The 27,059-nt window shown below is 46.0% G+C and overlaps 1 protein-coding gene across 1 annotated transcript in view; it reads right to left on the bottom strand.

Moving 5' to 3' along the window:
* Positions 1-27,059, bottom strand: part of cachd1 (cache domain containing 1) — a gene marked incomplete at its 5' end in the record, with an annotated part of 67,859 nt that overhangs the window by 25,128 nt on the left and 15,672 nt on the right. The window contains 4 exons of the mRNA XM_080860301.1: positions 619-745; positions 4,796-4,902; positions 12,336-12,484; positions 19,236-19,298. Of these exons, the coding sequence (XP_080716427.1) occupies positions 619-745; positions 4,796-4,902; positions 12,336-12,484; positions 19,236-19,298 (446 nt within the window). The remainder of the gene's footprint in view (positions 1-618; positions 746-4,795; positions 4,903-12,335; positions 12,485-19,235; positions 19,299-27,059) is intronic.

Below are 27,059 nucleotides of genomic sequence, written 5' to 3'. Positions count from 1 at the left end.
GGATGGACAGATTTATTTGCTACACCAAATACTGCCTGTTTTGGCGTGAAAAGTGTGTTCTGTGACTCATTTAAGCACAGACGATGATGCACATGCATATTAATATCTAGAAAACAGACATCTTTTGGTTAACCCTTAAGGGCAGACAGAGCCTTCAGAGTATTTTAAGACATTTAGTTTTATCCCTGCAGTTCTGCAATAGTACACATTCTATGATTCACCAGCACCTTTGAGAGCCTTTCCATTGTAAGTAACTGACCCTTAATGGAGTTTGATGTGAATTCAACTTATCAATAAGAACTGACTTCCATTCTAAGGATCCATGTTAAGAGCCAGTTGTAAACAAGTCAGTTGTCAAAACAACCCCACCAGGCACATGCAGAAGCCCCCTGCGTCATGTTGGGGTCCTACTCTAGTGAAGGACGAAGCTCTTCTATCTGGTGATCATTCTCCCAGTGAACACTAGCGTACCTGAAGCTTTTCTATCTGGTGATCATTCTTCCAGTGAATGTTAGCGTAACTGAAGTTTTTCTATCTGGTGATCACTCTTCCAGTGAATGTGAGCGTACCTGAAGCTCTTCTATCTGGTGATCATTCTCCCAGTGAACGCTAGCGTACCTGCTTCGGTGTTCATAGGAGCCTTTGCAGAGGAACTTGTGCGCTGGGAAGACGGTGAATATTCCCTCTTCAGAGCTGAAGTATTGCCACTTAATGCCGGGATTAGATTTCAGGTTGTCTGCCAATACTGGAAGTCGGAGAGAAAGAGAGAAAGCATTAGGATGAGTAACATGTTATACAAAAGAGAGTGCAAACAGTTGGCATGGACATGAGGAGAGTGTGTGTGTGTGTGTGTGTGTGTGTGTGTGTGTGTGTGTGTGTGTATTTCTGTGAAAGGATGGGCAACCAGGCGCGCCCACATCCATCAGTCGCTCACTATTCAAACTCTCAGTTCTGGAGTTCAAAAGCGAGGGAAGGTGGCAGAGAGGCAAGAGAACACCGAGAGGAATGTCTGCCTAGCAAGTCTCCTTCCTTTCCAAGACAAATAATTCCAACATGGACTCCCATTGTCTCCGTCTTAAAACAAATGTAAGACTAAGAGAAGAACAAATGAAGGAAAACAACCAGCAACCACAGAGGGAGGAGAGACACCAGTGAGAGGAGTGTAAAAGAGAAGACCTGACAAGGTGACGGAGACTCGGAGAGAGAGAGAGAGAAAAATAGAAAGAGCGCAAGAGAGAGAGAGAGTGAGTGGGTGTGTGTGTGTGTGTGTGTGTGTGTGTGTGTGTGTGTGTGTGTGTGTGTGTGTGTGTGGTCAGACGTGGTTTGACAGGCTCATGGAGCTTGAGACAAAGAGGAGGACAGCACCGACACAGAGGCCCGACACAGAGGCCCGGCTCAGGGGCCAAACAGGTTTAACAGGGTCTCACGCCCCCCTGGGGCCCCCCGGGGAGGGGTCTTACTCGGGCCCCTCCAGACCAGCCTGAGCGCTGTGTGCTTGATTAATAGCAATGCTTTATGAGATTACTTTATGTGCCAGTGACTCCGCCATCTCACATGACAAGCTAGAGTGTTAGTGTGCACACATTCCAAGTGTGCATATGTCATAGCAGACCTACTCCACTCCTTTTAAGCCATGCAATAAAGCTTATACGAGCTCTAGACTTACATGTACAAGGGGTTCAAAGAGTTTAGATATGATATAATATTAAACAATGTATGATTGTGCCTTAAAATTGAGTTAAATTTGGCTTTGTCTACGAGAAATATCTTTATTTTACTTTAACGAAAATATGTTGTTTTTGGCCAACGTGGCTGTGATAAGTTTTTCATCCATATCATGTTAACGCCTATCGACTCTTGGAAGACGAGCCGGTGACATCATCAGCGGGGACAGAAAGCCAAACTGGTCTGAGTAAACAAGTGCACTGTCTGCCTCAGGGGGTCATCAGGGGGTCATCAGGTCAAGAGAACCATCAGAGGAAAGGGCAAGCACAAAGCCCAGCTGTATCCTGTCTGCAGAGCTGCTCAACACACAACACTGCAGAATAACATTTAGAGACAAGAGGCCTTAATGGTTAAGAGGGGAACGTTAAAAGATATTCTGAAACAAAAAAAAGAGACAGAACAAGAAAAAAAAGGAGAAAAAGAAAAGGCGAGGGAAAGATTGGTGCCACTGACCCAACAAGGGCGTGAGGGTAGCCGCTAGCACCATGTCCTTACTATCAGGTTTTTCCTCTTCTCACACACACACACACACACACTCAGTCAGTCAGTAAGTCATACACACGCAAAATAAGTACTCCGAACGCAAATGTACGGTGTGGTTTCACCGAATCGAATCCCTGTGATGACCGACATAGCATGACAGAAATAGAGCCGCAGCCTGAACAGCCTATGACCCCCCCCCCCCCCCCCCTCATCCTTCCTCCTCCCTACCATATATGCACCACCCCTATCAATCTCCGCTGTGTATATACACAGGAACCCTGCTGAGATGCTGACAGTTTGGAAGAATCAGTATACATTTGGCGGCCCGAACGCTTAATCCACCGGCCAATGTTTAGAAAACTCCAGAACAACAGAGAAATAGCAGGGGAGATGAGGGGAGGGGAGGGGGGGATGAGGGGAGGGGAGGAAAAGGAAAACATTCCCTCAGAGTGCCGACCACTCTCCAACACCCCGTCTCTGTCTTATTCCCTCTTTCCAGCTTTCTCTCTCTTTCACAAACTCCCTCCCTCAGTCACTCGCTTTCTCGTCCTCTCGCTTGGGAGCAACTCTTCGGTGGTGCGTTGGCTAAGAGTGCTAATTGAGAAGTAACATAATATTACACACGACACTCAGGAGAGCCTTAAAGCACTTAGCTGAAATAAACAGAGGCCTGAAGAGGGGGTGAGATAGCTGGAGAGAGCAGGAGGGAGTCGAAGTGAGAGTGAGAGAGAGAGAGAGAGAGAGAGAGAGAGAGAGAGAGAGGCAGACAGAAGTGTAAGCCGCAGATGGAAACCAAAGGATTCCAGATGATTGCGGTGCAAGTGTAAACAAACATAACATGCCCTGGAGAATTTTCCACCTCCCCTTCAAGCCCTCTCCTCTCCCTCCTTTTACAGCTCCTCATTACATTTCTTCAACCTCCTCAGTTTCCCCAGACATGAGACTGTATAGACACTTAATGTTGGTTAACACACACACACACACACACACACACACACACACACACACACACACACACACACACACACACACACTCATCACACACACTTGAGGACACACACTTTTACAAACTAGCACATACACACACATAATATGTTGCACCCCCACCCCCACCCCTAGCCCATATCCCACCCCTCAAGCCCCTCTCCTCTCTCCCTCATTGTTTAGACTAACGTTGGACAAATGTGCCTGTGTGGCCTAGAGGTCAGTACAGGATGACTAATGAAGCCAGGGAGGTAACATGAACCCTTGATGACTGCCGGGAAAAAATAAAGCTTGTGGATGAAGACAAATCGTACCAATCTGTGCTGAGACTAGCCTGAATGAGTGTGTGTGTGTGTGTGTGTGTGTGTGTGTGTGTGTGTGTGTGAGCGTGGGTGTGTGAGCGTGGGTGTGTGTGTGTGAGCGTGTGTGTGCCATGTGTGTGTGTGTGAGCTTGTGTGTGTGTGAGCGTGTGTGTGTGTGAGCGTGTGTGTGTGTGAGCGTGTGTGTGTGAGCGTGTGTGTGTGTGAGCGTGTGTGTGTGTGTGTGAGCGTGTGTGCATGCCAAGTGAGTGGAATGATGTATTTTTGTAAACTGGTGTTGGAGGAAAAATGACTAGGGCCCCTCGTTGGCCAAGGACTGCAAAAACATGGCTGACCATGCAGCAGTGTTCCTGCCGCTCATGTCAGGAACCCAGTGTCACTCACAGGGGCCTCAAAAAACCTCCCTTACTTTGCCTGGGAATCTTACCAACAGATTCACAAAAAGGTGCACTCACTAACAGATTATTCTCAAAGAACTTTCTGAGCCAGACATTTTAGCCAGCAGTAGATTGGCCCATATATATTCATAGATGGGCGTGTATATGCCAGCCCCAGGTAGCATACTGCACTCCCCAAGTAATGATTACCTCTAAGCATAGAACGCCATCAAAAACAAGTGTGTCTTTATTTATACATCCTCTCCTTTGCCCAGCCAAGGGGACAGGTGGAATTTTGATAAGATCTAAGGCAGAGGTTTGCATGGCTAGACTGGGGTGTATCTGGTGAGAGAGAAGCACAGAGAGGAGAGGTGTGTGAGCGGGGTGGGGAGGGGGTGGCGGCTGCTGGCTGGCCCTGACTATAGAATGATAACAACATACATTTCCTGACGGGAACCGGCTAAGAAGGATCAAGGACAGAGGAAGCCACGCAGCCAGTCTCTGACTTTCAAGTGCGCAAACAGTGTTCTTAAATCAAATACATGAAAGAGAGGGAGAGGGTGAGGGAGGAAGAGAGTGCGGGAGGAAGGGAGGGAGGGAGGAAGGGAGGATGGGACTGGGGAGATGAGACAGACAGAATGAGAGGGAGAGGAACACAAAGACAGCAGAGAGGCCTAATGCATCTCCCAGACCTTTTTCCATTTTTTTTTTTTCATTCTGTTCAAAAAGAGAGAATCTTTTCATGTTTTGCGATTTGATGTCAAGCTAGGAACTGTCTTCTTTTAAAGTGGTAACCATGACAACACAAAACACAGTGATAACGGCACTCTGCTTTCAGGTACAAAATTGATGGTGCGTGTGTGTGTAAGTGTGTGAGTGTGTGAGTGTGTGAGTGTTTTCCCCCACCTGAATTGAGGTCTCGTCCTGGATTGAATGCTCGGCTGCTGACTGTTGGGGACAGACGGTCACAGCAAATGGTCTTGGAGACGTTTGTGTTGAAATTGCCATCAAACCTGTGAGAGACAGAGAGACAAAGGGGTGGGGAGACAGATGGTAAACATCAGACACACGTTTAACCATTTTCCTTTGGAACCTATACAGTTCATTGTGTTCAAACTTAACCTTAGCTTTGGATTGTGGCTCTTCTATAACATGACAAACACACAGACAGACCGACAGACAGATGAATGGATTCATTTAATGTCCATATTAAATGTAAAATGTGCCCCAAAACTTTAGCCCCATCTGAAAATGTCTGCAGATGACATGACTTGAGTTGTATTGAAATTGTGAGGTATTCTGGGTCAAGAGGGTCAAAAGGTGGGAGTACAGTCCCCTGTGGTCCTCCTGTGCTGCTTACTACCTGCTAAGACACACATCCCCTCAGTCCCACAAACTGTTTCCGTCAGGTAGTTCATAATTCAGGAGGTTGTGGAGGCATCACCTCTATGTTTATGAGCATTCTCTCGTACAAACAACAGCCTCACAAGACTCCACAAGTCAGCTCCCTCATCCCGTATTTATGAAACAGGAAGTAGTATGTGACACTTGGAACAGATGCACATCATTCTGCATAAAGATGTGGCAAGTTGATGGGATGGGAAGGGTTCATGGGATGGGATGAACTCCCACAAAGCCATGTGCCAATACATCTGTGTTTGTGACTAAAGGAACGAGCGTGTGAGGGAGAGATGAAGGGAGGAGGGATGAAAGAAGGAAAGGACATCTGGGGGAAACGTGCTCACTTGGAGAATTAACATGGAGCATGGAATCTGCATGTTAATGTGCAAATGTTCAAAACACCCTAAACATTTAAGTGTGTGTGAGTGTGTGTGTGTGTGTGTGTGTGTGTGTGTGTGTGTGTGTGTGTGTGTGTGGTGGGAGGGTTACATACAACTGCCAAAGCCTTGCATGGTAAACAGGCCACATCAGAACAGTGTGTCTATGTATTTGTGTGTGTGTGGTGTGTGTGGTGTGTGTGTGTGTGGGGTGTGTGTGTGTGGTGTGTGATGTGTGTGTATGTGTTTTATTCCACAGGAGTCATCAGAACATTGTTTCCAGGCTGATCGAAAGTGCCCCTCTTGGGACTGCTTGCGCCAACACACCAGCTTTGATCCCCCTCCCTCTCCCTCTCTCTAGCAATCTATGGCCAACCTCTTTAACTTTCTGCCTTCCTCTCCCTCCCCACTCATCTGTCTCTAAAGCCCCTTCTCTTCTCTTCTCTTTTCTTCTCTCTCTATCAAATCCATCCATCCATCCATTCCCCTCATCTATTAGAGCTGTTCAAAATCAAGAGAGAGAGAAAAGTCAATAGATCTAGAAATTCCTTCCATTTCTATCAATCCTTCTTCCTCTCCTCCTCAATCTCTTAAGCCTTCTATTTATTTGAAATCTCCCTGTCACTTTTAAACCCATTTTATCACAACTATGTAGATTTGTACTTTCTATCTTTAGAGAATGTGAGTACATTCATAGAAGTTCATTTAATTAAAAAAATGAATGCCTGCAAATCAAAGAATGCTTTTCATCAGTTATCATGCAGAGTGTTTAAGTTGAAGAGTCCCCTCCGCCCCTACCAGACTACTGTGAATCTTCTTGAAACCCTTCCCCCTTCTGCTACCAAATCTAGTAAATGGCTATTTTAAAGTGCATTGGTACATTTTGATTGACAGAAGGGGCAGCCAACCAGGACTGCCTGGCATAAAATGAAAGCTACTGGAGTATCATCTCTCTGGGCTTAAGTTCATCTCAAACGGATGAGGTAAAGAACCGCAGCTTCTATGCTGTATGAGGATCGCGCTGAAAGCTTGCATTGATGGCGATAGTAGTGTTGTACTCCACAAGGCAATGTATTCTAACATTATAATAATGGACGACTGCAGCGGCAGCTCCGTTAGGAGGGTGTGTTTCTGTTTGTCGAGCCCCTAAGGGTCTGTGCCTGGTTTAGTTTATGATCAATCACGTGTGGCTTCTTCCAGAGAAAACTAAACCACCACACACACACACACACACACACACACAACTTCCGTTCCATCCCCCACACTGCAGTATCACCCTTAAAACACACACAAATACAGCATACGCTTAGACATTAACAGCCCCTTCACTTTACTTACAACACTTACAACACACACACACACACACACACACACACACACACACATTTCAGTGACACCTCCAATCAGTGCACACACACACACCCCTCCCTGACTGCAGTTGCCACGCTCACGAGGCTGGTTCTCTCCTGATTGACGGCTGCTCTGATGTGAGAAGCGCTTTGAACAGCAGACATTAAATTCCCATCAGGCTGCAGTCATTAGAATTCTCTTTCAGCACACTTTACATAGGAGGTCTAAAGCAAATGCACCAGATAAAAAATGCATTTGCACTGCTCTTTCGAATCGTACATCAAATAAACAGAATAAGCTAGCAAAGGAAAGAGTGAGGGAGAGACATGGAGGGGGAGTGAGAGAGAGATAGAGAGAAAGAGAGAGGGGGGGGGGGGTTGAGGGGTAAGGGAGAGATTAAAGGCAACCTTTGGGCATTTTATTTTTTTCTATCCTTCATTGATTTGGGCCCAACATGTAAATGAGGGTCTGGGCTTAAAAAGAGCCGAATGGAAAATGATGGCGTAACAATACTAATGCGGACCTGGAGCTCTGCTCCTTATGCAGGCTCCAGAGGAGGCAGCCTTTCAGGAAAAATTATCTCCAACCTGGTACCACACAGACCAAACACCACACATAAATACCCGGGTATCACACAGTCCAAACACCACACATAAATACCCTGGTACCACACAGACCAAACACCACACATAAATACCCGGGTATCACACAGTCCAAACACCCCACATAAATACCCTGGTACTACACAGCCCCAACACCACACATAAATACCCTGGTACTACACAGTCCAAACACCACACATAAATACCATGGTACCACACGGCCCAAACACCACACAGCCCAAACACCCCACATAAATACCCTGGTACTACACAGCCCAAACACCACACATAAATACCCTGGTACTACACAGTCCAAACACCACACATAAATACCCTGGTACCACACAGCCCAAACACCACACATAAATACCCTGGTACTACACAGCCCAAACACCACACATAAATACCCTGGTACTACACAGCCCAAACACCCCACATAAATACCCTGGTACTACACAGCCCAAACACCACACAGCCCAAACACCACACATAAATACCCTGGTACTACACAGCCCAAACACCCCACATAAATACCCTGGTACTACACAGCCCAAACACCACACAGCCCAAACACCACACATAAATACCCTGGTACCACACAGCCCAAACACCACACATAAATACCCTGGTACTACACAGCCCAAACACCCCACATAAATACCCTGGTACTACACAGCCCAAACACCCCACATAAATACCCTGGTACTACACAGCCCAAACACCACACAGCCCAAACACCACACATAAATACCCTGGTACCACACAGCCCAAACACCACACATAAATACCCTGGTACTACACAGCCCAAACACCCCACATAAATACCCTGGTACTACACAGCCCAAACACCACACAGCCCAAACACCACACATAAATACCCTGGTACCACACAGCCCAAACACCACACATCAATACCCTGGTACTACACAGCCCAAACACCCCACATAAATACCCTAGTACTAAACAGCCCAGACACCACACATTAACACCCTACTGCTGCTGCATCACTGACAGTTCAAAGGCAATGCCTGCAATCATTCGTTATATAGTGAGATCCTCCACTGTGTGTGTTCAATATTGGCACTGCCGTAGTGGATTCATTGAGAGTGGAGAAGATGACCTTCATATGGCGCTGTAGAAGTCACAACATGCACTTCCAGATTGCTGATCTGTTTGTTCCTAGTACATTTCATTAATTCCTTGGGTGGCTTGTGTCAACTCTGCACAGGTTTGGTGTTTGCCATTTGAACAAGAAGGAGAGGCCTAGCCTAGTTGCTGTGTAGCTGCTGAGAGTAGCTGCTGTCTTTAGCCTATTCTTGCTTATTTCAGTTAGTTCACATATGTCGATGGAATAGATTAGCAGAAAGAGACATGTTACCATATTTCCTAGCTGAATGTAAGGGGCGCTTTTTTACTCACACACCAATGAACACATATATTTACTGGCACACACACACCAATGAACACATACATTTACTGGCACACACACACACACACACACACACACACACCCAACTAGGACATTGTTGCTTGTCATTCACTTTTTCTGATGTGTTGAAAGTTGAAGATTTCGTAGGCATTTTTATACAATGATTTTAATTGGTATATCTTATTTGGAATAACAATCAGGCAGGAACTGAATTGAATCTCAGGAGAAAAGGAGCAAGATGAGGAGCAGGAGGGAGAGAAGAGAGAGCAGAGGGACTGGGGGGGGGGGGAGTGTGTTTTGGGACTTGGCAGGGGATAGCCCTCTCCCCCAGATATACAGCATATGAGACATTTGGGTCTGGTCGAGAGGCATTATCACCATGGCAATTTAAGAGCCCTCTTTCGGAGCACTTAAGCCCCCCTTCTCTGGCCTCTCCGCCCCACACTCAAACAGCGGCTTCATTAGCTCACACACACACACACACACACACACACACACACACAGCTCTACTGGCTCCTTCAGGCCTAGGATACAGAAAGAGTGGATTAACAGAGGGCTGGGAAAGATAGAGAAAGAGAGTGTGTGTGTCACTGTAAGAGGAAGAACAAGAGAGAGAGAGAGAGAGAGGAGAGAAGGAGATAGAGAGAGAGAGCATGGGGAGAATCTAAGTGTATAAGTAAGAGAGTACAAACAGGAGAGGGAGAACGTGAGAGTGAAAGGGACCTACTGTGTGTGAGGCAGATAACAAAGAGTACAGCACTGACACAAACAAGAGGTCTGATAAAGGGAGCAAGTAAAAAAACAGCATCCACCTCCCCCATTTACCAAACACACACACACAATCCAATGTATTCATACTCACAATTACTAACTCCATTTCCCTCATGCATACACAGATAGAGAGAGAGAGAGAGAGAAAGCCCTACTTTCCTGCACCTGACAGGGTTTTTTTGTTTTCCGGAGGGAGAGAGTCAAGTCTTTGTAGAGAGGGTGAGGAGAGGAGACGGTGAGGAGAGAGGGTGAGGAGAGGAGACGGTGAGGAGAGAGGATCAGGAGAGGAGAGGGTGAGGAGAGGAGAAAGGATGAGGGGATATGAGAGGCGTTTAATTTGCCTGGCTGCCAGAGCAAAGCTCCCAGTGTAGCGACAGCAGCGGCGGCTTCCCTTTACTGGGCTTACGCTGGAGACAGGGAAATTAGCCGTGTCTGGGACGCTAGCGAACATCACTTTCCATTTTTTTCTCAAGTTTCTCTCTCCTCTCAGTGACTTAGCAGGACTCATGGACAGAACGTCTCCCAGGGCTGTGCACATGGATGTTTGATGAGGCAGCGTAGGGTGGCGACTAACGCTTCAGTCGACAGTAGAAGCCAATGGTCAATCTGAAGAGCTAAATTCTCTTGCCCTGTCTACCTAATCACATTACATACACCCCAAACGGTGTCTGGTCAATTGTGAAATGAAGAGAGTGAGAGGGGGCTGATGGAAAGCTGACACTGGCGTGGCACATGACGGACATGATAGGGGAGCGGGTGTGAGACACGCAATCAACAGAGTTAGAGACCACAAGCCAACACTTGGGGATGGGGGGGCGGGGGGTAATAGCAGCTGTTGCAGACCATGCTGAAGGACACAGGGGGAGTCAGATCACACAAATACTAACACTTACATGGACACACACACATTCACACACACACGCACAACAATACACGACGACAATTACTCAGTACCAGAATCCTTATTTTAGCGTAACAACAGAGCAGCCAAAGAGATGAAATCTAAAGAATTAAATATGTTTTCATTAGATATGCATGAGCTTGCTTCAGATATGCTGACAGTTCAGGTCCCAGTGGCTGAAGCAAAGCTCTACTTGAAAGCAAGCATGTCCATTTCAAGCCTTGGGCAATGGTACCCTGATTGGTTATTCCTTGCGCTTCTGCAAAGGGGCCATTTCAGTTCACATGCTTCAAAGACTGCTTTTCCCTCTTCCCTCTCTCTCTCCTCTTCCCTCTTCTCTCTCCTCTTCTCTCCTCTCCTCTTTCTCCTCAACCCCCCCCCCCCCCCCCCACCCCCCCACCCCCCCCCCCCCCTCGACTACAGAATGGTTTATCAGTCATGTATCTATATTCAGTTACACCACAAGTGCCTAACAATTGCCATGCTCAGATAGGTGAGGCAAAACCACGAGAGCCGAGCCCAGTGTCTGGGTGTATATATAGCAGGCAGCTAGGTGGAGAGTGAGGGGGATCTTTGAAGTCTTTGATGTTCCATCAAATGTTTCACAATGGGGAAACAGGGGAGGCTATCTTAATTCTGAACACGCAAAGACACACACACACACACTTTCCCTTGACTATATATATATATATATATATATATATATATATATATATATATAATATACATTGTATACTTCTCTTAACATAATGTATTGATGAGATTAGTGAGCAGTAACCTGACCTGTCCATACCAGCAGAGAGGAGCTTCTGCAAAGAAGACTGGGTAAGGCGAGCGTAGCTAGGTTTCTAACTGTTTAATGTGAATGTTGACCATTCCAAAAGGAAATTCTATTGTACCCTCTTTAAATTTGCATAAAGCCTTCTCATCAAATGAGAAATTGATTCACTAGAGAGGGGGTGGATTAACTCCCTAGTCACATTGGGTATAATACAATTTAGGTTGATGGGTTTATTCGCATAAATTCACATTTGTTACAATTTCATTTTGTGTTTCCGTTAAAGTTGCCCTGACAGCCTTACGTTGATTAAGAGAGTGTACATTTTTAATTTACATATGACAGCAGATGGAAAACGTGCAGATACATAAAATATGCAAATTAGTTGAATGGAAACCCAGCTACTGATGCGGTTTATGCACATTTAAGATGAGAATACACATTGGACACATTCGATATCAAGTCAGCAGCAGAGGACTTTACCGCAATGAATGAAAGGAGAACATAAAAAGGCCTATAGGCTCCATTTCATTTCACGTAGATCTAGCCTTTTCTAAACACACAGCAGATGTTACAGGTTACAGATGTTTCGTCATAGCCTACATTTTAGCAGCTAATGTTGAGGTTTTGCTCAATCGCTACTATTCGTTTTGCTAAATCGATACTGTTGTTAAGTAAAATCATCATTCTTTCGTTTTGCGTGTTAGCCGGTTATTGAAACATGACCAGTCAGATTCAAATTTGCCCAATAAAGTAAATCCTTTCCAGACACCTGACCACTATCCTAGTGGAGACCCTGCCGTGTGTGTGTGGGAGTGTGATTTTGTGTCTACTCACTCCATCATGGACGGGGGGATGGCGCAGCAGTCCTGAATGGCGGTGAGTGGCGATGTGAGGTGGGCCGTGTAAGAGGCTTCAACCACCTGTTTGTTCCTGTTCACCACGTCAAGATAGCGGTTAAACTTCTCACGGATCTTCTTGGCCAGCTGGGAAATAAAGACACAGAGTACATTATTCACACAATGCCCCAAACTAACGAATTTCCAAAAACTCAATGACATACATGCATGCAAAACTAGAAGAAATCAGAAACATGATCTAATCTCACAGGAATAAACATGGAAATGGAATGCCATGATGAAACAAAAGCCATTCACATGCCATCACCACCTTCTAGTGCACAAGCCAGCCAGATGGAAATGTGATCACATAGACCTTTCCAAGCAATCATTTGGTGTGGACTTAAATCCTCACTCAGATCCTACAGTGATGGTTTAATAACTGGCACATCAGATGAGCCATCCAAATTTAACAGCAGTTTCAAGAGATCAGTCTACCCTTCGGGAAAGTCACTGTGTGCTTTGAAGGCCACATTGAATTAACATACACAGAAAGAGGTGTGCTACATCAAAGAGCTTCAGCAAAGAGGATGGATGTAGGGGGGGGGGGGGAAATGAATCGATCAGCATTGAGCAATGACTTGCTTTGGAGACTAGAAGGGCTCCCTTCCCAAAGCTAGTTAGCACAGCACAGTGTGATTAGCTACAGGCACAGGATAATGAAATAAAAATTGGGCTCCAAATCAAAAGGGGTGCTCCTGGCTGTTTTTGTCTGGTGTTGGGGCCTGCTCTGCATGTCCTAAAGGGAGTGGTAAATGAAGAACTCTGGTTCTCCGAGTGCCAGGGCTTATTTATTCAGGGCCGGGGCTTCCCTGGGGACGCTAATAAGCAACACGCCAGCAGCTTTGAAATAAGGCTCGTCTCAGTAGGGGGACATTAATAAAGAGAGCACATGCCGCTTCTCTGCACCGCTGCCCAGCTTCTATAGGCCATCCCTCAACCATGACTGTGTTGAAAACACACACACACCACCAACTTCCCCTCTCCCTAAAAAACACACACATAAATATAGAACACACACATGAACATAGGCATTCATGCTAGCTCACACACTTTACACTACAGTCTTATGATGGAAAATGAAGAAAACAAGCCACATCAATGGTCCATGGAAAAGTAGAAACCTCAGCCACAGCAATCAGGCTCAACATACCACAATTAGCATTGCCTGCCAAAACTTCTCAGCCAGGCAACAGAGAAATTCAACACGACCCATTGACCATGCATGCATAAGCAGCCGGCCACGGTTATTACCACTACACTTAGTTTGTGGTACTACCAAGAACAACATGCGTGGAGGGGAAACTCTCCCACCAGGAGAGGCTACGTGACCATGATCCACTGTGTGGTACTTCTATTAGTGTGGTAAATAGAGACTTGTCCAGGAACTCGTGGGGAGAGGAGCGGTTGAATATAGAGGGAGGGAGGGAGGGAGGGAGGGAGGGATGGGGGAGGCAAGACCACGACCGATTAGGAACAGGTTACACCACATGAGGCCCTGGGCCTCTCCAGCCCAGTGGAAACTCCATCCCTCAGGTGCAGAAGGAGAGATGTGAGCCTGCCGGCCCAGAAGCATTTCAAGCCTGTGTGTGTGTGTGTGTGTGTGGGTCTGTAACTGTGTGTGTCTGTGTGTGAGTGCGTGTCTCTGTGTGTGTGTGTGTGTGTGTGTGTGTGTGTGTGTGTGTGTGTGTGTGTGTGTGCCCTGAGGGGAGAGAAAAACCTTAATTACTCCTGCTTTCGTACTGAAGTCCTACTACAATGTCTATGCTCCACCACCATGTGCTTTTCATAGAGCACACATGAAAACCCAATGCAGTTGCATTCACCTGTCACAACAGGCCACATGATATGAATCGCAGACAGAGAGGGCACGAGAGAGAGGGGGAACAGGCATGTCTTCTTATCTGATGGCTCAGAGAAGGAACCCCTCATCTTTGCAGTCTACAAAGACCTAATTGCATCCTTTGTAGAAAACATCGCTTCAGAAGTGCTTTCCTATAGGTAGCCCACTTTGTTAGAGTTGAGGAACAAAGCAAAGCTCTCAGAAATGACAATGCAGTGTTTAATTGCCACCATAGACCTTTCACCTTCATCTCTTTACATTTCAATAACAATTTTAACACACGACTCATAGAAAATTCAACCCCCTCCCCTCTCTGCATGCTTATAGCAGTTGGTTACAGTGGCAGGCACGATTGTACACACAGGTCTCTGTCTTTATGCATCTCACAGAAACTGGACGGGAAGTTCAGTAGCTTCACCTGCACTATAACTGAAATTGACTCGCTCTGTCAAGGCAGGCAGTGGTGCAGGGAATGTTTTGCATAATGGCCAACGAGGTGTCCCGTTATGCGAAAATGTTGGACAAGGAGATGCTAGGTCCAATTTTTCTGTATAACGGAATGCCTCGAATGCTGTTATTTTGCTTATACCACGGATGCCACAAAGGTATTTAAGTTTACACACAAAGCATTTGTCTCAGTAAAAAGAAAACAACCTTTTTAGTTTATCCTACTGCTTTATTTTGTAAGAGGATAATGTTGGATAGTTTGCTTGGTTACAATTGATTCCATTGTTGCTAAGCCCAAATCCTTTAGCTTGCTAGCGGTTTCTGATTCTATGCTTCCTACCTTGCCAGCTTCCAAGTTCATCAGATTGCATGTTATTTAACCATATGTTAATTTGTTGATTACAAACTCATTGAACTTTTTATCGATGGACAGCTTTTTAATCTAGCACGGTTTACTATGGTTGTTTTAATTACCATTCTACACTTCCAGAGCATTGATATATAATCCCTACTCCTACTTCATAGGTGTCCAGTTATTAAGACATATCAGGCCAAACAGAAAAGTGTATTTCTCGCGTAATCATGTACAATACTCTTACTTTTCTGCTAAATAGTATGAATAGTACAATTATAATTCTAACCCTGGACTAAATACTATCAAAACATAAACTTTCCTAGTCATGCCTTACCTGACTGCAACATATAGGGTGGTGCTGCTGAAAGTTACACTCATGGCTGCTAAAGTTACTCTAATTACAGAAATGAGAGGAGTTGCCAGTCAGAATTTGGATCTGCTTCATTTACTCTTTTCCCCTCTCTCTCTCTCTCTCTCTCTCTCTCTCTCTCTCTCTCCCTCTCTCTCTCTCTCTCTCTCTCTCACATACAAAGTGCAATGATGGCCAAGTAAAGGTAAGTGGTGCCTGCAGCCCAAAACACCATGGGGGAGCTGTTCACTAATGGCTTTGGCTGGCATGGGCACTCGCCAACCGGCACTGAAACGTCACAGTCCAGTGAACAAGAGGTATGAGCCCGGGACGGACTGCCAGCTTATTCAGAGAGGGGGAGAGTCAGGCACAGTTTTCACAAACCCATCCAAAGCGGCCTTATGAGAAACCAACCGAACACTGAGGCCTTCAGCCCGGGTCTTAATTAGCATTATGAGATTAGTAGGCTATGCTAAGGTTGTCAAATAAAAGGCACAGGAATTTGGGGATTCTTTTTTTATAATTGGTACTTAAGTGTTTCTTGGCCTATACTGGCCACCAGATGCATCGCACACACTGGTCTTTATGGCATTTCCCCACAAAAAATTGGGCTACTCTGGTGTGTTTAGGTGATCAATGCAAGTGTAAGAGTAAAAAACTATGAGAATCAGGTCTTCTAGAAGCGCAGTAAAACAGCCGCAGTAAAACAGAAGATCATTGATGGTTGCCAGCCACAGTCACACCTTAAAAATCCACACCGTGCTAACCTGGACCACTCCAACTGCACTGCACAGGGCACAAGACAGAGACAGATCACTTGGTGAATGTTTCCCCAACACCTTTTGAACTGAGCATGGGACTAGCCTACACCACAGATGTCAGCAAACCCACTACCAACCCAGAACCTGCACACAGTATCCAGAGGCATAACCACCCAGAACCTGCACAAAGTATCCAAACCCACAACCAACCCAGAACCTGCACACATTATCCAAAGGAACACGGCAACGGACAGGGTCACCTCAGTACCTCAAACCCATTGTTTTTTACGTCTTGCGTGCGTCGGCCCCTTTTTCTAGACTTGCGCCATTTTACGCAAGCCTATTGTTCTGGGTGTGAATTGCTTGGCAACACTCACAACGCAACGCGTAAGCACCTAGCAATTCATGCTCCCTTTAGAAGCATGCAAGGGCCTTTAGGCCGGTCGGCAATACATCTAACTGGAGGTTGGAAGCACAACGAGCTCAGAAACTGTTTGCTTTTTTCAAAGTTTCACTTGTGGAGGTGCCAGCATGATGCCTGCAATTTGAGCGATGTGGATTTGAGCGCTGCTGATGCAAGCTGACAGTCTTCAGCATGGAGTCATTTTCAGAAGCTATACCTATCCATGGTAGCAGCAGCATAATACCAGAACAAAGGCTTCATCTGGGGCCTAATGCCGAGCTTTTCGTGGAAGACGTCCCAGCAGGTAGCTGCCTGCATCATTCATATCAAGAGAAGTCTGGGGAATCGTGCTAGTTAATTAGCGGATGGGGTGTTGACAGACAAGCTGCCAACGAGCTCCTTAATCTTCTGCTCGAAGACAGCAAATAGCTGCAGGTAATGTGGGGGAATAGCAGACGGCACACAATGACTTCTCCCCACAAGCAGTGATGAGAGAAAACAACCTGCCTATTCTTGCTTATGGCTCCTGCAATGATTGGAGAGGGGGTGAGAAACACACACGCACACACGCACGCACACACGCACACACACACACACAAACAGGCTGATCTGGATGCATATGAGTGGGAGGAATTGGGTCAGCTGCCAGGTAAATTGTGGGATACCCAATGGGTACCACAGTAGCAAGAACAGACACAACTTTGCACTGAAACAAACAAGGAAAAGACAGAGACATAGATATAGATATAGACTGTAGGGTTGCTTGATTATGGCAAAATCGTAATCAGAATCAATATTTAGGTCAATATAGAGACATTATTATTTAACATGATATTATTAAACATGATAACCCATTCAGTGTTTCCCTTAAGATTCTTTTCAGCAGTGGGTTGGTTGTGCATGCAAACATGAGACCTGGAACATAACTGTTTTTATTTGATATCATTTGTTTTACTCATTTACATTTGTTTTTATCAGTAGTAGCATTATCAACAATACATATTGTGTTCATAATATTAAATTATAAGAATGAACTCCTACACTGATTAATGGTTTATGTTCATAGTTATGTTCAGTTGAAAAGATAAGAATGTAAGCCTACACTGATTAATGCACAGCCAATTGAATATATCTTCTGGTTTGGTTATAGGTTATGTTTCCATTTGAGGATGTGATGTGAACGTGAAACTGGAAAGTCCATCGTTTTTTATCAACCCAAACAGAGTTGTTTATGTATTTATTTCAGGTAACATGTTGATAAATGAAAGAACAGACGAGATGCTAATGCTAGATCTGGAACTGACTTTTTAGGCTAACCTTTAAGCTTGTATGCTACTATAACTAAGAAAAGTGTCCCGAACAGGGTTAAGAGAGAGGACAGCTCTTCCCTGTACAAGCATTGTGTTTCATCAGATTTTGACATTGGAATGTGCATAAGAACCATCTAAATTCAACAACAGAAATTTCAACCACACACCACTAGTCTTATACAGTAGGCTACTCCCTTACTTAACATTCGCCTGACATTCGTTATTGGCTGCTTAGATTAGGCCTGTAGCATTCAACTATACTATCTAAAGCTTGCTAACATATGAAACGCCATGCTTCCTCATGAATATTAAACCGAGTGAACCCAGTGGCCGACTTATTCAGTGGCTGAGAGGGAGTTTGGGCTTTTCGTGAGGAGTGAAAGTGCGCTATAGTAAAAGAAATGAGTCCGCTACATTTATAACACAGGACAAAATGAGAGCATGATTGCTAAACGAAAAACAGCACTGTTCCAACTCGGCTACATTGTTTTCATAATCGTTGGAAGCCATGATCTTAATTGAAATTGCATTAATTGCACAGCCCTAATAGACACACTCTCCTCCATTCATACTTTACAAAATACCTGCCAATTTGAACTTGTTCCAAGGAATCACTAGACTATAGTGACACTATATGTATGACACTGACATATGCTGACAATTGCATTACAGGAAAGGGGGGTCAAGTCAAAAAATATATTCTAATGGAGCAACAGATTGTTTTCTAGGAGGGATGCTTTTAATTCACTGAGGCAAATCCCAGACAACAGATAATACACAAAGCAATACCACAACAGCGACTCTGATTGCCCAGGAGATTATTAACTAAGGCGAATCCACGTTGACCCAAATTGCCTTCCAGGATGTCGAAGACTGTGCACTAATGACCGCACTCTTCAAAGCATCTTTTATCTCCAGCCAATCATGCCACCGGCAATTAAACCCGTATGTGCGCCAAGGCCAGTGCTTTTCCCACACAGGTTTCTCATCCACACCTGTGTGAAGTTGTGTCCGTGCACAATGACCCGCTGGAGTAACCCCAGACTCAAAGGTAGACGGAGCAGAGCTTTTATGGCAACCATGCTTGTTAGAGGGCCTGGTGTTATCTGCCAGTGGGTGCAGAAATTAGTGTTGCCGGGCAGCAACACACAAAATGGTCTTCAAAAAGTCAAACAGAACGCAGCTGTAGAATTTTAATGGTGCATCACACTCTAATAAGGTGGAGCAATCTCTACAAACACCACACACACAGACAGACAGACAGACAGACAGACAGACAGACAGACAGACAGACAGACAGACAGACCGACCGACCGTCAGACAGACAGACACACAGACACACAGGCAAGTAAGATATGATCATGACTCACCTGCTGCACCTCAGTCTCTCCGTTTGAAGTCTTCTCGGTATACACAAAGGAATCAAAAATTCTCTGTAAGGCAGGAGGGAGAGAGAGAGAAAGAGGATCCTAGTTAATATGAGCTACAGGGTACCAAAACATTTCTGCTAGATGAAAGGACAAAATAACTCAACAGAGTAATGAGCAAATATATGGTTGTGGATAACTCCAGAAGGATTGGTAACACTATTTATTTCACAGTTTCATCTGTAATAATATGCATGTTTATCCAAAAGATGGCAATCTTTACATGTGAGGCTGGTTGGTTCACCTACTAAACTCCTATCTGCCTCCAGCACCTTCTTCCTCCCTATCCTGGGACTAACCCCCTAGACCTACTGGTCTGTCACCTGCCCAAACACCACCCCTATACCTACTGGTCTGTCCCAAACACCACCCCTAGACCTACTGGTCTGTCACCTGCCCAACCCCACCCCTAGACCTACTGGTCCGTCACCTGCCCAAACACCACCCCTATACCTACTGGTCTGCCCCAAACACCACCCCTATACCCACTGGTCTGTCACCTTCCCAAACACCACCCCGGCCAGCGCTATCTGTCACTTCTAGGACTCCCGTACAACTGCTTGACATCTGATCTCTGCTACAAGGGCATAGCCGTTTGTCATGTTTCTGTCACCGCTGTGTACTGTTCGGTCTCTGCCATGTGGTCTCTGTTGTCTGTCATGTAGTGTCTTATACGTCCTGCTCTTGTGTTGTTCTGGTAGTTTATGAATCGTATTGTAGATGTAAGGCAGCCCCTTTTATCCACCACAAGGTAAGACACCGTAGTCAGGGGTTGCATTGTTAGGGAGAAAGATCATCAGAGTGCCTTTTAATTGAAGTCTGAGGGTCTTTATGAGCATACTCTCTGCTTTACAGGTGCACATCACAAACCAAGCACACAGCTGTTACCACTAAACTGCTTAAGAGTCCCAAGGCCATCTGCTATTCAACCAGATACAAGCGTAGCTACAACTACAGCAAGAGTTTGCAAGTGCAATAATCACACACACACCCCCCCCCCCCCCCCCCCCCCAACAAAAAAACGGTCACGCAACACTCCCATCAGAAGTGCTGCAACTCCAGCAGAGTCTCTGCATGACTGCACTCTCTGGATTAGTCCACTGACACTCTTAAAAGGCTCTGTGGCCAGTCCTTCAGCATGGCTCGGAGCCAGAAGACATGAACGCTCTACAGTTCACTTCAGGGTGGTGGTTAGGAACCCTTGCAAGGAATGTGTTTGAAGAAGAAACACAGCCCGCTTCGAAGTGCAACCCCCTCATCTAGTCAATTTACAGGTAATGGTCCATTTCCTGGAGTTATTCCATTCCCCTCTAAATGATGAGAATTATGATAATTGTACTTAACTTAGTCAGAAAAGAGATCCTGCTTGTTGTTAACAATTGGCAACAGGCACTTTACCTTTACATGGCATATTTGTGGATGACCTACTTTCCAATGGGAACACCCTGTTTTTAACCCAAGTGATTTAATGTAGTGAGATTCCTTTGCACCTAAATCTTACCATTAACTCTTCTTATTAGAAATAAGAAACTGCACTAGCAATATATTGGCTATTCAAATACAGTAAAAAAAAAAAAGCATGGTTCTTCTGTTCATCTTGGCTTCTCTGTCTAGGTCCACAGTTAACCTCCTCCCATACAGTTCAAAATCAAACCCTCTCACTTAAACTCAACACCAACGCCACCCATGTCTGAAAAACCTTTTGAAAAAGAAAAAACCCCAGGAGGGAACAAAAAAAACTTCACACCTGCACTGTGTGTGTAGCTTTTCACACTCTTACAGAGTCAGCGGAACAGCTGCTCTTAGCGGGCACAAACGCCACCCCAAACATCTGGGGTCGAGGGCCCAATGCCAGGCTCGCACACTCAAACAAACTCGAGCAAATGTTTGCTTAGGACGGCAGGCAGGTGTTTTGCTGTAAGAGTCTCCGCCCAGGTTTTACCATGGTAAGGGGTGATGGTTGTTTTTCTCCGTCCACACCTATTGACGCCAGGGCACAAGTTACCCAGAATCCACAGTAACAACACACCGTTCTGGAATTCTGCAAGGGGGATAATCCTTGGTGAGAATGACAAGGTTGGAACTGTCAACACAACCTGGGATGGATCTCAGCTGACTTCTAAGACCAAAATCAAGAGGAGACTTGCCAGGCTTTGTGATGGCTTTTCCAACCACTCACAAAAGAAAACCTGCTGGACATCTTACTAACAGGGGAATGGATTTGCTTTTCGCATTTATTGTGCGTCTTAGTGATGAATGGTCAAGAAGGGGGGTCATGGTTGACAGGTCAAAAACCACACACACGCGCATGGACGCACACACACACACACACACACAGACTAAAGCAGTGGAATTTTCATTGCGGAAAAGCGTGTTTACAAAGAGCTGTGTAGACTGAGTGATGTGTGAGTGAGCTCCAGTGCGGCAAGGAAAGGCTTCAGCTGTCGCACCAGTGGAAAGATAACAAAGTCGGTGGAGAGAACGAGAGAAAGGAAAACCTCGTCGTTTTCAGGCCCAGCTCATAAAATAAACACGGGCACAAACACAAACAGCCAACCTCTCGCGTTCACAGCACAGCCCCCCTCCCATGGCGTAGCAGGTTTGTTTTCCGAGCTGCTCGCGCAGCCTTCACAGCTATGCCCAGGGCAGGCAGGAATTTCACAGCATGAAACCAGAGACGCCGCACCAAAGCTGGGACACCACATGTAGGACGGTCCCTGGTCTGAGCCGCCCGCTAGAGAGGACAGACCCAGACCCAGATCCTTATCCCTAAACCTTACAAGTCTTCCAAGACACCAAAGACAAAGTGCTCTTGGTTCTTGGAAATATGGGCTTAGCCTGAGTAAAGATGTCTCCTACTTAGGGTAGGCAGCATCAAGACCACCAAATGGGTCTGGGATGGTAGCATGTGTATGCATTGAACCCTATTTCAACCCAAGATAATTTTACTCACATTAAGAGCGATATGAAGCTTGGGGTTTGCCACACTATAAACTCATAGGAATGGCAAATGTACTTGCTCTATGAAGAGAAGAAGAGGCCTTTGCCCTTCAGCGGAGAAAGGAGTCCATCTGCAGCTGCTTTGGCTTAGAATATGGTGGCCATAGTAGTCATTAATCTTGTCAACCCCAGGGTTAATCTCGCCCGCAGTTGAATAGCTGTCTGGAATGGCTGAGCCTCATGCTGTCCTTGATCTCATCTTTCTGGGGGTCCACCATTCCCCTTCAACACAGCCATGGCAGCAAGGGCATCAGCTCACAACTAAGCCTCTGTCATGGCTGCTTATTGTGCCACCGTCCCCTTTCAGGACTCCAATCCACTACCCACCCCCCCCCCAAAATATATGAGAAATCATTCAGTGATTGAGGGCACAAAATCAAAAACCATTCACAAGATTTGTGAAAGATCCATATACAATATGCCATTTCAAAACCCTGCTGTTTCTTCTCAAACAGCCAGACACAACACACACACACACACAAACACAGACACGAGGTGGGAGTCTGGGAGATTCATCCAATGATCTAGCTGGAGCCACAGCTCCGCACCACTGAGGCATTTCTATTAAAATGGTGCGATGGAGGGGGATAAACCTATTAGCAATTCATCCGTCTTCAAAGGCCAGGGCCTCCTTACCCTAATCCACATTCATTTGGAATTGGACCAGTGAGCGAAAGGGTGAAATCTCACAAAGTGCCAAACAGGAAAGGTGCCCTAATCCCTCTATTTAGGGATGTGTGATCATTCTCCACAGGTAATCCAGGAACTAGCCATCTCTTCCCAATGAACATAACTAGCACACATATTGGGTATCCATTTTGTAAAACTCACACCTCTGCTCCTCCCTTTCTCATTGTTCATGGTTGTCTCGCCTATTGTTTCTATCTTCTATCTCCTTTTTTTATACATCCTACCTCTACCCAATCCTCCTCCATCATGAGAGGGTCTGTCCATTTTAAGAAACTAAGCCACATTTGCCACCCCTTTTCTGGAGGTTTTAACTTGCTTAACTAGCTCCACTGAATTGAGAGGTATTCTGAGAGCAAGACACTAACAATTGGAGATGTGTAGAGAGAGGAAAACCAAAAAATAAAATGAGGAGAGAGAGAGGATGGAGTGAGGAGAGAAAAGAAAAGGAAAAAAGCAGATGGAGAGCGAGAGAGAGAGTGGAAGCCGGGAACAGACAGCCCAGATGAAAGGGCAGACAACAGAAGCCTGCCGTGGAGATGCAGCCCAGGCCTCCTCCTGCAGGTAGCCCGTCTCCATCTCTCCTCTCCTCTCCTCTCCTCTCCTCTCCTCTCCTCTCCTCTCCTCTCCACCCCTCCCCTCCCCGCCTCACCTCACCTCGACTCAGCCCCCACCCCCTCAGCCAACATGCTCATTGCACTACAAAGGGCCCGGCTGTGATTGAGGCATCCTTGCCTTCCCTATGATCTGATTTTTCTTTTCTCTCCCTCTCTCTCTTTTTCTCCTGTTCTCTCTTTCCTTTTTTCCCTCCCTCCTTCTCTCTCTATTTCAAGCTGCTAGGCATGTTTTCTGTCCCTGCACCTGGAGATGGGGTGAATGAGAACATTGTTCTCATCCTCAGATACAAAAGGCCTCACAGTGAACCAGAAAGCAACAAACAAATTAAGCCAAAATCTCCATTTTGTTTCTGCTCATTTCAATATGAGCTTAGAGCACACACGTGTGTCCTGAAACTAGCAGACCTTAGGAGGACCTCCTGTAACATCACTCTCAAGGTAAGGAAAGGCATCCTAATTAATCTGTCTCCATTCCAGATCCTTTCAGAGCAGGTTGCCTAATTAAATGACTGTCTCAACGCCTGCCAGATCGCCTGGACTATTTCTGAAATCAGAGGGAGTAAACATAATTTGTTAAAGCTGCATCTCTCCATCAAATTCCACAGTCCCCGGGGCAACAGTGCAGTGCGCCAGCCCCCCACCTCGCAACTAGTGCTTGCCACGACTCTTTGAAAGCCTAAAGCCAAACAGTTCACATTACTCCCCTCCACAGTTTGAAATACAACCAGCGAATCAGTTGAATGCTAGAACATATGTTTTGTGTGTGCGCATAAGTGGGACTGTGTGTAATAATGTGGGGGTGGGGGACCAGAAAATTGGTTCCACATGCAGGGAGTAAGAAAATATCCTACTTTTTTGAAGGAGAGGGGGGTCATGTCAAACTCTGACTTGTCATGGTGCTGGATTACCACGAAAAAAAAAGAGATTATAGGTTGAGAGAATAGTTTTTGAAAAACACATTTCAGTGAGTCCATTAAGCGTACAATTTTAAAAGCAGTGCGCAAACATCAAGGACTTAGCACAAGCCTGGAAGAATAATGACCAGGGTTTCCACAGCAACCACTGTGCAAAATAGACAAAACATCAGGCCCTCATAAAGTCTCAAGGCCTCAGACAGTGCTCGGCCACGCATTGGCTGTTTTTATCATTCATTTTGAAATGACATAAATGTATTAAATCACTCTATCAAGTTCAACAGCAAAACCAAACTCTTTTGAGGCTGCATATCAACCATTATATACATAATGGCTGCCTTAAGATGAAAAACTGCAGTGAAACATCAGCATTCACTCCCTGCACCCAACACATACGCAGTATAATACGGTCAATGTAGCCATAGTATTCACTTATGCACTTAATCTCCGTCCACATACACGCATTAACTGACTTCCATTCATATGTGGATACACACACAGTCCATCTTTATAATTCTCTTCCCTTTAGACATTCTACAACACAGAGGCATAACCCTTCCATACACATACACATCACACACTCCCTCTCTCACTTTCATGCACACACACACACACAAAGTCACACACACACACAGAGAACCAGAGAGAGTGGGGGAAGAAGAGCAAGAGCGAGAGAGAGCGAGAAAGAGAGAGAGAGAGAGACTAAGAGCACAGAGGATAGTGCTGACGAGGAGTCGGCTCCTACAATAACAAAAACCCCTTTTGTGAAAACAGCCCTGGCCCCACAGTGAGGCCCGGTCACAGAGCGGATCCCCCCAAATCCACTCAGAGATCTCAACCCTGGGCCGGAGCCAGGCCCACTTTCCCCTCGCCTCGCCTCCCCTGCCCAGCAGACAGAACGTAATGGTTTCCACATGTGGAGGGAGGAGGAGGGGAGGGGGAGGGCTGGAGGGCTGTTGGGTGGGTGAGTGATTGGGTGGGGGCGGATTTGGAGTAAGGACTGGGAGCAAATAACAATGACAACAGTTGTGAGGACCAGGGGTTGATTACGGTCTGATTTCCACACGCAGACATAACCTGCAGGCCTTCACGCTCCATACAATATAGTTGGGTAAAAAAAATGAGGTAATAGCACTTGTGGAAGAGTGGAATGTAGAAGAGGGTGGGGGGGGGGGGGGTGGAGGAGTCTACATGGAGTACAAGTATATGTATACATTTCAACTTCGTCTGAAGAATTAACAGCACTCAGGGCCCCATAACGATGTGGTGACCGAGGCAGGGGAGAGAGGCACTGGAACACCAAGCTCAGCTCTTGCTCCCACTAAGAGCCATGATCAGAAACTAACTTCTGATTCATTCTTGATGGCTGCTTTAGAATAACTTTTATAAACACAGAAAGGGGAAGGCCTTCATGATCTGGAGATTAACAGATTCAACTATCAACAGGCCATTTGCAACCTGTTTGTAAGCTGGCAACAATCTAGTCATAACCATGCTGGGGATTCAATCCCAGACGTTTTCCCACTGAAGAAAAGGACTGTTTTCTTTTTCGGCACAGTGGAGGTAAATATGAAAGCATTCTGATGTGTCCTGTGGATAGGTGGTAAGACAATACAAAGCCAGTGGTGCCGGTTTACCGACGACAGCCGCCTTAACTTCAAACAGAGAACACCGCTAACAGCCTGCTGTAAAGCAAGAAGAGAGCGGAGCGAGAGGGTGGGAAGAGAAGAACTGAAATCACATCTCCCTCTGACATTCCCCAGGTCCCTTCATCCCTCTGGATACACAGGGCAGCCGCCCAACTTCCTGGCCTCACCGACAAGAGCTCCTCCCGGGGCCCTCCTCGTAACCTGCAGACAACTATGGAGGCTACAAATGTGCAACAACAGATCCAATCAAACTCAAGTCGTGGGTAGAACTGCAGGGGGCCATAATAAGGCATAGAGTTGCCATTTGCGATGGGGCAAACCTAAAGCTCTTAGTGTGCCATGAAAGGTTATTGATGAGAACCATTCCAAAGACAGGGAAGGCCCAACTCTCCTCTGCCTCTTACCAAACCATCTCGTATATCTGCAGAGATTGCTTGGGCACGTCTTCAGTCAGCTCAGTCCACACACTCGAAGCCAATAGTGGTGCGTTCATGAAAACTGTTCCGCTCGCTCTGCTCAACAAGCCAAAAATTGAGTGATGAGGAAACTACAAAGTTAGTCAATCTTGCCAGTACGTGCCTGCAAACGCTCCTGCAGAAGCTCAAGACCCTAATAGCATCTCTGCCTTTCTCTGCAGTGCAGCCAGCGGAAAACAAACTGACGTCAACGTGACACTCTGAGCGCTCCGAGGCCGTCTTGGCAGACTGGTCATCTTTGAGCGGGTGTCAGTCACCAGACGGTGTTTACGATGCTGTAATCAAGAAGGTGCAAACATGGAGCAAGGTGAGGGCAAGGGGCTTCACGTTAGCTTTCGCTTCAGGCGCGAGGAAAGGGCCGCAGCAGCGGTCAAAGGGTGGCAAGGGGCTATTGAACCTTCTGGAGGGGGAGGCGGAGAAGAGA

This window comes from Sprattus sprattus (assembly GCF_963457725.1).
Source record: "Sprattus sprattus genome assembly, chromosome: 2".
NCBI lineage: Eukaryota > Metazoa > Chordata > Actinopteri > Clupeiformes > Clupeidae > Sprattus > Sprattus sprattus.
Note: the sequence above shows the minus strand (reverse complement) of the source record. Positions and strands in the feature narration are given on the sequence as shown.